Source organism: Colius striatus, chromosome W, assembly GCF_028858725.1.
Source record: "Colius striatus isolate bColStr4 chromosome W, bColStr4.1.hap1, whole genome shotgun sequence".
Classification (NCBI taxonomy): Eukaryota; Metazoa; Chordata; class Aves; order Coliiformes; family Coliidae; genus Colius; species Colius striatus.
In genome coordinates this window covers 8,949,393-8,961,064 of record NC_084789.1, presented here as the reverse complement: position 1 = coordinate 8,961,064, position 11,672 = coordinate 8,949,393, and the positions used below count along the sequence as shown (strand labels likewise).

The 11,672-nt window shown below is 58.1% G+C and overlaps 2 protein-coding genes across 2 annotated transcripts; one reads left to right on the top strand and one right to left on the bottom strand.

Annotated features, from left to right (window-relative positions):
- The first annotated feature begins 433 nt into the window (after window positions 1–433).
- On the top strand, window positions 434–3,141 carry LOC133628670 (homeobox protein box-5-like). The gene is made up of 3 exons (XM_062017096.1): window positions 434–716; window positions 1,834–2,027; window positions 2,884–3,141. The coding sequence occupies exons 1-3, from the start codon at window positions 434–436 to the stop codon at window positions 3,139–3,141; spliced, it is 735 nt and encodes a 244-aa protein (XP_061873080.1).
- A 4,083-nt stretch (window positions 3,142–7,224) lies between these two features.
- Window positions 7,225–11,192, bottom strand: LOC104562423 (homeobox protein DLX-3). Its single transcript, XM_062016809.1, is given in 3 exon segments — window positions 7,225–8,769; window positions 10,307–10,497; window positions 10,874–11,192. Coding segments are annotated over 3 exon segments (852 nt in total). The 3' UTR covers window positions 7,225–8,427.
- Window positions 11,193–11,672: the final 480 nt, after the last annotated feature.

The window sequence follows — 11,672 nt, the reverse complement described above, 5'->3', positions numbered from 1 at the left end:
TCCCTGTGCCACGATGTTTCGGGGACCCTGAGACGGGGTGTGTACCCCAGCACAGATTACTCCGCGGGGACGAGAGCACGTGGGTCAATCCCTCCCCCCCGGGAGAGACTTGGATATAAGGGGGTCGGAGGTATCCCCCCGGGGGTCACCCCCGAGGGCTCATTGCTCCGAGACGAGGCACAGACGTGATGGGGAACCCCGGGGCGAGGGGCGGTGGACACACAGGGGCTGCCCCCCAAGAGGGGGGCAACCACGAGGGGGGGGGGTGTCCAGGGGCGTGAAGTCACGGCAGGCGGGGCGGGGCGGGCAGGGGATCCTCCGGGCGCGGGGCCGCGGCGCGGCAGCGTGGAGCCCGTCGGAGGGCGGCGGTGCTCGGTGTGGAACTTCGGACTCCGGGGGCCGCCCGCCTCAGTCCGACCTGGCCCAGCTCACCATGACCATGGCCGGGAGCTTGCTGGGGCCCGACTCCTCCAAAGCCTCTTTCCTGGAGCTCGGCCACCCCTCGCTGCTGCACTACCCGCTGCACGGCCTCCACCCCACCGGCCACCCCCAGCACGACCCACCGCCCTTCGCCTCCTATGGCCGGCCCTGGCCCTACCCCTACCCCGGTGGTGCCCCCTTGCCTGCCCATGGCGGTCCCTACCTGCCCTATCCGCCCCCCGGCACCCAGCACCCTCCGGCCAGGCCGGCCCATAGAGCCAGGATGCAGGACGCAGGTAAGGTGGGCACGGGCTGCTCAGGACTGCACACCCACTCCCGGGCACCCATCTATCGCGGAGCGACGGAGATGCACTGGGAAGCGCCGGGACCGGACGGAGCGGTCGAAAGCCGTCGTTGTGGTTGTGATGACCCGTCGGGGTGGCGGTGATGCCTGGGGGAAGGTCCCCAAGAGGACCCGCAGGGGCTGGGGATGAGATCCCCCAGTTCACAGAGCTCCCAGACCCGATGGAGCACTGGGCGGCTGTGTGGTTGGAAGACACCTTGGGCATGGGGAGCATCAGCCCCCTGGCTACCTACATCCAGCCCCCTCAGACCTCCCAAGCAGCACACATGCTGCCCTCAACCCCACATGCTCCCACCTCAGCTCCCTGCCTTGTCGCATCCCCGTGCCCCACTGTTTTTCCCAACAGCTGATGCAGAAAACTGCAAGGTGAGTCACTCCAGAGAGAAGTGGCCCCCAGGCTGCTCCACTGAGGAGTCCTGAGCCCAGCTGAGTCCCCAGGCTCTGTTGGCTCATCAACTCCAGAGAGCCATCCATGGCTGTGGCCAGAGCAGACTGTGTATGTGGGTGTGCAGAGGCACTCACACCTGTGCCCTGCACTTGCCCACATCAGCCCTGTGCTGCAGACCTGGAGAACACCTTGTCCCCAGTGTCTCACTCAGCCCTGGTGGATTTTTTGCCCCACACAAGCCCTGTGGCCCCAGAGGGGCCCAGGAATGCTCAGAGGCACCAAGACAGGGGGAGGTGGGGCAGGATGGGGACACAGGGGCCACAGCAGTCGCCCCTGGATCAGGTGGGGGCATCTGTCCTGTTGTATCCTCCATCATTCCATGGGGACCTGACTGACTGACCGCCCCCCCCCCCCCCCAATTGAGTGCACAGCAGAGGGTCCTGTGGCCTGCCTGCTTTGGGGCTAGAATAGTGATATTGAATGAATAATCCCATCCCTCTCTTCCTGGTTCCCCTTTGCTTTACCTGAAACTTGGATGAGCCAGCACAGCAAAAACAAGTTCCCTCCCTACTTACTCCTCCCTACAGCTTTGGAGTTGATTGAGGTTTTTATTAACCTCCAAGTGTGTTGGTTTAACTCTCTGCTCCTCTGCCTCCCCAAGAGCACGAGAAGCCTCCAGCCATCGCCAACAGGGAGCTGTGCATCAACCGCAAGGGGAAGAAGCTGCGCAAGCCACACACCATCTACTCCATTCTGCAGCTGCAAGTCCTCAACCAGCACTTCCAGCAGACCCAGTACCTGACGCTGCTGGACCACGCCAAGCTGACGACCCAACTGGGGCTCACCCAGACCCAGGTATGGTCCCTGTCAGGGACCAGAGGTCTCAGCGCCAGGGATATGCTGTGGTGGCAGGGGAGACTTCTGCCTTTGCTGCTCTTGCTGAAGACTGCGCCAGGGTGCTGGAGTGCGCTGGAGACGTGCCAAGCCGTGCCATACCGTGGTGGGGGAACTGGCGCCGGTGGGCCCCTGGGGCTCCGGTTCAGGACACCCCTGCTCACACCTCCCAGCGGCACCGGGACTTTCCCAGCCCCGGAGCCTGACTGCCAGGCCGTTCATGCCTGGTTGCTGGGCAATCCTGGGCTGCAGGACAAGGTGAGTGGGTTTTTGAAGGTGATGGGGAGAGACAGGCAGACAGCAACCCGGAGCCAGGGGCGAAGTGAGCTCATAAAGATGAGGAAGAGAAGACAAGTGGGAACCTGCCAGCAGTGTAGGGGGGACCACAGGGAGGAATGAGTGGGGCCACCACCCCACCGTGCCACACCCTGGTCCAGCCCCTACTCCTGGCTCCCAGCAGGGGCCGCAGCCCATGCTGCAGGGGGAACATGGGGACACATGGGGATGTGCACAGTTGGCGACTCCTGGACAGCTCTCCATTTGTTGGGCATTTGTCTTGACTCCCTATGCCTCTTCCCACTATCTCTTCCAGCTACCCTCAGTGGAATCTCTGGTGGCTTGTAAAGGGTTGGACTCAGAGCCCAGCTTGTCTCATAGACCCCCACGCTAAATCTCCTGTGGCTCTGGGGAAGGATAGATGTTGACGGGAGAGACAGGGACCCCAGAGGGGTCTGTGAGTATTGATGCTGGGTGTTTGGGGTAGGATAGCATTAGCCTCAGACCTCATCATCCCTGCTCACCCCTCCCTGTCCCGCAGGTCAAGATCTGGATCCAGAACAAGTGCTCCAAATACAAGAAATACAAATACATGAAGCAGGGCTCGAGTGTGCCCAATGGGGAGCACCTCCATACCACCACCTCCCTCTCCCCTTGCTCCTCCAACATCCCCCTGCTCTGGGACATCCCCATGCCAGGAAAAGGGGCTCCCCTGGCCCCCAGCAGCTACATCATCAGCTTTAGAGCCTGGTACAAGTTGCACCTGCAGGACACCATTCCCCAGGCCCCCATGATGTGACGCTGCCACGGCTCCAGCACCCACTGGGTGCGGGAGGGCCAGCAAGTGGGGAAGATGCTCTGCCACCACCTCTGAGGCACCAGAGAGCCCAGTGAAGCCCTGGGGGACACCAGTGAATGGAGAAGGAGGAAGAGGAAGAAGGCAGCCGCAGTCTGCAGGAACCCAAGGATCACCTGCTCCATCGTCGTCTGAAGTGAGAGAGCTCTGGCACAACGCCGTGGTGCACCTGTCCCAGTAGGACAGGACATAGCCTCCAGCCACAGCCCTGGGTCCCTCTGTTCACAGACATGGGACAGGGGGGCCCTGAGAGGGGCTGGGGAGTCCCTGGACACCCCGACCTGACTTTATTTATAAATACCGTCCGTTATTGTATGTGTTCCCTCTTTTATAAATAGACTGCACAATTGTAAAGCCTGCTGCTTCCTACCTGCCACTCTCTTTGAAGGGTGGGATCTGTCCCTGGTTTGCGGGAATCGCTTCGGTCCCGTTCCTTGGAGACTCCTGTCTCCAAAAGCTCCTGGGAAAACAGCCCTGTGGAGACAAGGGCACTGGAGCAGGGGCCAGGGGTTGGGACTGTCATCCCATCGCCCCCCCACCCCAGACATCTGTGTGGGACCTGCCACCACTCTCAGACATGCGATCACTCCCCTGAAATGGAGACGCAATTATAGTAATTGTGGACCCAGACCCCTCACTGAGGGGCTTCTCACCACCTCCTTGGGGTAATTACAGGCAATTTGGAGCTGTTGAAGATGTCTCCCTTAATAGGAGCAGGGGAAGGAGGGTGAGGGACACGGGGCAGGCTGGGGACCCCGGGATTGGGTCAAGCCCAGGGTTCCTGCCCCATGTCTCCAGTAGCCCCCATGAGTACTTGGCCCTGGGATCAAGGGTATTTTGGGAGTGAGAGCTATTCCTCTGCTGCAGGTTTAACAGTGGGTCACCTCTCCCTTTGTGCCTTTCAGAAGCCAGAACCTGTCTAGAAAACACATTCTTGTTACTTCCCACTTTTCCCAACCCTGCTCAGTGTGTTTGTCACCTGTGATGGAGATGAGACCCACACTGGGGCAGAGATTTGCTGGTGCAGCCTGTCCATACTGAGATTTGTTCCATTGCACAAACAGGCCACAATCCTTGCTCCAGATATTCCCACTTTATGTTTCCACAGCTGCAAGGGTCAGCAGGTTTGATCTCTCAGCTCAGAGGTTTGGGGTGCTGGTAGTGACCCCACTGGCATGCAGGTACAGTTGTCCTCAGTTGTGTCATGCAACGGCCTGGGCACGCTGCAGCAATGGCACGTGGAAGGTGCAGAACCCACAGACTGGCTCAGCACCCTGAGGGACACAGTGAACAGGACTGACTATGGTCCAGGACCAAGATGTGATGCACTGTGTCCCCTGCACGGGTGGATGGTGTCCACAAGTCCAACAGAAGCAGGGGGCTGTGCAGGACAAGATTGGCTTTATTTTCCCTGAGTGATGGAGCCCATCCTCCCCACTGAGGCTTTAGGGAGGAGGATGAGTTTGCTCTGCAACAACATTGGAGGAAAGAATGTCTTATCCCCTCAGAAACCGGGAAATACCATGCCTTGGGCTTTACCCCAGACAAGGGCTTTGGGCTGGAAGGGGTGATTTTCCTCCAGGAGTTACTCTCCAGTCAAGGAAGGGACTGAAACCTGGTGTGGTCCCGACTGCAAAGGTCTCTTGGATGACTCGGGATGCTGCTGTCGAGGAGCCGGGTGCTGAGCACCATCCCAGCCCTATGCATTTGGAGTAACCTCCTGCAGAGTAGCAGTGGGGGTGGAGGGAGCTTAGTGGTGCGGCATGCCTGGGAGAGGAAGGATCCGACAGGATGGGAGAAGCAGGAGGCAGAGGTGACAGTGCCTGCTCGGCTTTCCTGATGGATGTGCTGCCAAAGGACCTGCAGCCAGAGCCACTCGCAGGTCCTGTCTTGTGGTAGGAGGGACGCAGCAGCCCTCGGCTCCTGGGGCCAGATCCGTCCCGCTCAGCATTCACGGTGCAACTGGGACAGTGGCAGGGCCCCGACCCTGCGGGGGTGACACCTGCATCCACAGCTCCCACCTGCCCCTGGCCACACATATGGGAGAGTCATGGCTGACCCCTCCTGCCCTGATGCCTGGGAGTAGATCCCAGTTAGGGAACCCTTGTGTGCTCCAACCCATCTCTCAGGCACCCAGGGGAGACCACCTGTGCTCAAGTCCTGCGCAGGACACTCCTGTGGGATGGGGGTGGGGACAGGGATGGGGTCCTGTGCCCTGGGGAGGGGGGTTAGAGGTTGTTCTGCCCTTTCCTCTGCAGTCAAACTGGATGGTGATCCCCACTTTCCTCTGCATTCTGGGAGAGGGATGGCGTTGCCAGCATGGCATCACTGGAGCTGGGCTTGGCTGTTCTCCACCAACCGAAACTTTCTCTGTCTGGGGACGCTCAGAAAAGGTCAAGAGCCCCCAGATATCCCAGTGTGGTAGGGTTTAACCCCCTGGACGGAGAAATCCCACCAGGAACAGAATTATCCAATGACTTGTTCAAGTATCTCTTCTCTCCACTGGTCTCTCTCAACTTGCCTGGGCAGGATTGGGCAGTGTGAGGGGGACGCTTTGTGTCCCCTTCCCATTCCCATCCTGAGCAGGGTGATGGGCCATGGACTGAGGGAGACAGGGAGCAGAGAGATCCCCAAGATCACTTGGGAGTTCTTCGCTCAGCCACGCTCCTCACTCTAGGCAACATCGCTCGCTTTTCCTCCTCTCCCAATCCGCCGCCTCCTAGCTCTTGTTGGCAGCTTCCCCTTAATAACCCCCGTGTCTCCAGCGTGTCTGCCGGCTCTGTGCCAGTTTACACTCAGTCTCCAGCCCAACCCCAATCCCCCGCGCTGAGGGACGGGGACTGGTAGCCCCCTCCAATCCTCTGCAACCGATCCGGTCGTGCAGGCGCGGCACAGGGTGCCCGGGGATCCGACTGTGCAGGGATGCCAGGGGGTCCGGCTGTGCTCGATGATAGCGTGGCGGGGGCATGGGATGGGATGGGATGGGATGGGATGGGATGGGATGGGATGGGATGGGATGGGATGGGGAGTCAGCAGTTTAGTCCGTGGGGGGATTTGGGGAACCTCCCTCCCGGGTGCCAGATGCGAAGTCGACCCTGTGTGGACTTGACTGTGGGAAGGGGGGAAGCATCTACACCTCTGTAGATGCTGAAAGTTGTTCCGACTGTGCCCGGGGTGCCGGTCACCACTGTGCTGGGACTGACCCTGAAGGGTGCAGGGAACCATCCCCACAGCCACCCTACGGGGGGCTGGGGGCTGCGTGGGGAGCAGCGTGAGGGGCTGGGGGGGAGCCCTCTGCAACCATCAAGACCGTGATATTGGAGCCCAGATCCCCTGGGAACAGCACTGGGATGGGGAATGGAGCTCCAGAGCTTCAGCCCCTGATCTTTTGCTGCACTCCTGCCTGTGAAACGATGGAGACAATGGGAACAGCGAGACAGAGTGACCGTCACAGTTCAGCTCCAAGGACTGTCACCATCTCTATCCTGTGACCCCACATCTGGGGGAGTCTTTGTGTCACTTGTGCCCTCCTGGACCCATAATGCTGGTGGAGACAGTGATTGTTGGTCCCGTGGGGTCAATGCCTTGGTGGAGGTCCTGTCCCCTGCCAACCTCTCCTCATGGTGTGTCCCCAAAAGAGACACCGGGGCAGCCCAACCACCCTCCCAGTTTGCATGACTAGGAGCCTACTGGTCCCAGTAAGAGGAGCAGGAGGGAAGCAGCAGGTCTCTGAAGGAAGACTCTGCAAACCAGGAATAAAAATCCCCCATCCCCAAATTCTCTCTCAGGGGGCAAAGTGGGAGCTGCCAGTGGATGTACCCATTGCCTGGTGCCACTCTCAGTCCCTGACATGCCCCCTCCATCCCATCTCCCCAAAAGGGGCCACAGGGTTTAAGTGCATTTCCACAGTCAGAAAACTGCTGAGCTCCTCTCTGTTCCCCCCAAAACTCCCAAATAATGGTGTTTGGAGCCTTCAAATTCAAAACACTTTTATTAACGTTTCTAGATGAGCTTTGGGAAGCCACAAAGGACTCTCAGAGGAGCCCCCAGTCTTAGGGTGTGCTCCTGTCAACCTGGCTTGAGAGGGATTTTTTACCTTAAATAACAGCGAACAAAAACCAGACTGAAATCAGTTTGGTTTAGATCAACTTTATACAAATGAACCTTATGTACACTCTTTTTTCCCCTCCTATACCTCTATTTATATAAGGCAACATAAATAAGGTCCTTGGAACTGTGCAACACATATGAACACCTCTTAAAATTGCACTTTCTGCTTTTAAAAAAATAGTGTCATTCTCTTAAAAAATAGTTTTTTTGATCTTTTTTCTTTCCTTAAAATGTGTTGTCAGTTTCTTTAAAAAATAGGCATTCTGCTCTGTCCGTAGCTTAACTGGTACAGATGGAGGCACTGCTAGAAAATGGACATGAGCACTGATTTTCTTTTTTAAAAAATAACTTAATCTGTTCCTGAACTGTTTAAATATTAAAATATTTTCTCCCCACACACTTCTTACTTGACTTTTAAATAACCACCTTATTGTCTGAGCATTGTCCCTGGGTGATTCCTGTGAAGATGCCATGGAAGCGGCCAGGTTGGGGATCTTGGTTTGCTCCCATGGGGTGTCCGTGGCACCCCCTCCAGCCTCAAACAGTTCCCCAGATTTCAGGTGCTGTGAGGGTGAAGCATGTCCTGCTCCTTCAGCATCAATGATGGACCCCCACATGCCATGACGCTGTGTCCTCCCCACTGGCTCCATCCCAAGTAGGGGGCAGGTGCTCCAAGTGCCCTTCGTGCCCCTTCTTGGGGCCCACTCATGCTCAGGGTGGGGGTAGCATAGCATGGTGTAGCCCTCCTCAAGGCAGCTCACTGGGATGGCCCCAAAAAAAAAAGCTCCTGTGAGGAACCTCTAGTGGGATGTGGCTCCTCGGGGACCAGTTTTATTAGGGGTGATGAGAAAAGGAATAAAAAAAAAATGCATCTGAGGAATTGGGCACTTTTTCCTCCCCTGCCCTGGCCTGGGAGCTAACAAGCTTAACCCTTTGCAGTCCTCTTGTTCCTGAGTTGAGCTGGGAGAAGATAGGATATATAAGTGTATATCTAGGAGTGCATGGGTGTTCTTTTGGTTTTTGGCAAAAAGAAGAAAAAAAAACAAAAATAGAGGGGAAAAAAAACAGGAGGCAAAGGAGTTCTGCCACTATCTCTCATTCCTTTTCTTGCTGGGGCTGTTAGTAGATGGCGCTGGTGTCGGCAGGAGGCCCCGGGGAGGTGTGATGCATCGTGGTGACTGGCGGTGGTTGGTGGGGTCCGTGGGATCCGCTGAGGGTCTGGGGGTGATACCAGGGGTTGTGCTCCTCCATAAAGCCAGGGGAAGAGCTGTAGGGAAGCAACTGCGGGAGTGGGGTCCGGCCTGGTGCACTACTGTGCAAGTTACTGTCCCAGATGGCCGGGGAGGGGGGGGAGTTGCAGGCCATGGAGTCGCTGTTGTTGGGACTGTGCTCCAATGGCACCTCACCATTCTTGTACAGCTTCTTGAACTTGGAGCGACGGTTCTGGAACCAGATCTTCACCTGGCAAGGAGGGAGAGGAGTCAGCGCCCGCCATCAAAAGCAGAGGTCTGGATTGAACGGGGTGCAGGAAGGGGACCCAGGCATGCAGGAAGGAACAAGGGACATGGGTGTCATAGGGAGCCCAGACACACAACACAACGTGGGAAGGGACGAAGGACATGGGCATCATGGGGAGCTTGGATGCACCGTGTACCATGATAAGGCACCTGGGACACGGGCATCACAGGGACCCCACATGCAGTGCATATGAGATGGGAAGCCCCTGGGACATTGGTGTCATGGGGACCCCAAACACATGGGGCACCACAGGAAGGCACCCACGATATGGGTGTCATGGGGACCTCAGAACTATGGTGAATTGTGGGAAGCCCCCCTGGGGCCGGCAGTGCAGTGCAAAGCACCACAGGGCGCCGGGCGTGGCACTGGTGCAGGACAAGGCGGTGTTATGGTTGCCCTTGGTCCCTGAGGATGGGGTGGGAGTGGCGGTGGTTGTCACCCAAACAGGATGTCCTTCTGGGAGCGGGTGACGCACTCGTCAGCCCTTTGATGAGTGTCCTGGATTGCTTCATCACCCAAGGGAGGAGGAAGAAGGCCAGGCGCTGGCTGGGGAGCACAAGGGCACTATCCCGTAGGCAGGGAGGGCACCAGGGATGGGACGGGTGCAGGTGGTGACAATCCACTCGCCCTCACACTAACAGATCAGCAGGGACAATTTGTCCTCATGCCAGGAAAACCCCAGAAGGAAGGATTGAGCCCCAAATCTGGGCACAAGGGGAGAACCTCACTCCTGCTCTTACAGTCCAGCCTAAACTGCCACTCGCAGCACAAGGTCCCTGGAGGGGATGTGGCTCCTGTCCCAAAATCTGCCTGGAGCAAGTGGAATGGAGGAGTTGGAGCACTGAGATGATGAACCCAAGGAGAGTCCTGGAAAGTCCATCTGGGGGAAGCTGGGTCTGGTCCCCAGGACCTCATATTCCTGTTGGACTTGGGGCCAGGACCTGCTGCTGGGATGAGGTATCTCAAGAACCCTGTCTCAGGCACCCCATCCACAGCACTCTGCTCTGAGAGTCCCATCCTTCCTGAGATTTGTTGTCCTGTGTTCCTGGAGAGCTGTGTGGATTGCTGACCCAGGACCTTCCCAGGCACCAGAGCAGGATTTGGCCTCAGATCCTACCAGGTGCATGGGCAGAGCGAGATCTGGGACAGGGCTGACTCTGGAGGGAGGGGGATAAACCCCAAAACCTGGGGAGTGGAGCACAGCAGGGGTCTGACCCCTCTCTCTGCTCCTTCTCTCCTGTCCATCTCTTTCTCAGCAGCGCAGATCTGCTCTGTGCAGGGAAATCTGATGGCAGGGGGCCCCTGCACCCATGAGCAAGTGGGGAGTAGGGGACTCTCAAATCCCTCCCAGCTCTCACCATCCAGCTGTGAACGGACCCCTCTCCAAACCCCCACCAATTAAGGTTTTGCAAGGGGGATGAGCTCCTGCCCGTGACTGGGAATTGGGGTGGCCAGGGGTGACCGGGGACTGAGCCCTTACCTGGGTCTGGGTGAGCCCCAGTTGTGCAGCCAGTTCAGCTCATTCGGGCAGCGCCAGATACTGTGCTTTCTGGAAGCAACGTTGCAGAGCCGCCAGCTGGTAGCTAGAGTAGATGGTGCGGGGCTTGCGGATCTTCTTGGGTTTCCCATTGACCATCCGCACCTCTGGCTCTGGCTCCTCCTTCACGGACACTGGGCAGAGAGCGGAGGTGTGAGGTTGGTGATGGTGAAAGGGTCCCAGTGCAGACATCCCCCGCCCCGCTCAAACTCAGGCTCATCTCACTCTGTGTGGCAGCACTGTCCCATCCCCCGGGGAACCACGGCCGCATCCAGCGCTGCTCCATCCTGCTGCATCACCCCCCAGCAGCACCGGGAATGTGGGAGGGGGGCTTAGCCCTGTCCCAACATCCACTCCAACCTTGGATGGGGACAACAGTCTCTTCCCTGGCCCCTCAGCCACCTCGTCCCCAACTTGGGGACACTTAGAGGGGTGTGACTTTGTGAAGTGCTCACTGCAGTCCCAGGGGACCAGCGGGATGGATACGGCCTCTTGCTCCCTGTGTCCTACCTGCTTCTTGGGCTGGGAGCTGCTGGTCCCTGAAGTGGTTGTACTGGCGGTAGGAAGGGCTGTAGGAATAGTCAGATTTGGGCAAGTAGGTGCTGGCAGCACCAATGCCGTTGAAGTTGAACTGGTGGTAAGAGTAGTGGCTCACGGACTGGCTGTAGGACTGGCCCGAGTAGTAGTCATGTTGACTGGTGTAGTAGCCCAGATCGGTGATGGAAGACTCGGGTAAAGTAGGAGAGTCCTTGGAGGCAGCATGGCAGCTCAGCGAGCCCGAGAGGTCGGTGAGGATGCTGGTGAGCTTCTTATCGGAAGAGCCACTCATTGCTGGAAGTGGGAGTGGGGGGAGCTGCCCACCTGGCTGGGGACTCCCCAAGCCAGCGGCTCCAGCTGCCCGCGCGTCAGGCCTGGCGTGCCCAGAGACAGCTCCTACGCACCAGCTCTGCTAAGGAGCAACCAAGAGACTGTGCCCAAATCTCCAGCCCTGGCCGCCTGCTTAAAGCCTTTAATTAGGGAGCAGGGCAGGGTGGGTGTGCATTCCGATTGGCTCCAGAAATATTGCCTGGGAGGCAAAACAGGCTCCTGCCTCCTCGCTCTCTGTGTTTGTGTTGGGTTTTTTTGTGAGGACACCCCACTCCCTCACAGGACTCTGTGCCACTCTTCCACTCATCATAGCCCTGTATCCCCCCACTGCCCTAAGAGCCTCCCCCATCAGCAGCATTGCCCAGCCCAGGGACCCAAGCCACTCCCTCCACCCAGAACCGGGGGATGGAGGGGGGAGGTTGGGGCTGCGTGTGTGAGACTT

Bases quoted from the DNA above. Each gene is read 5' to 3' on its own strand.
- LOC133628670 (XM_062017096.1), top strand. From the start codon at position 434: ATGACCATGGCCGGGAGCTTGCTGGGGCCCGACTCCTCCAAAGCCTCT. The intron at 717-1,833 runs GTAAGGTGGGCA...TGCCTCCCCAAG, and splicing joins AGCCAGGATGCAGGACGCAG to AGCACGAGAAGCCTCCAGCC. The intron at 2,028-2,883 runs GTATGGTCCCTG...CCTGTCCCGCAG, and splicing joins TGGGGCTCACCCAGACCCAG to GTCAAGATCTGGATCCAGAA.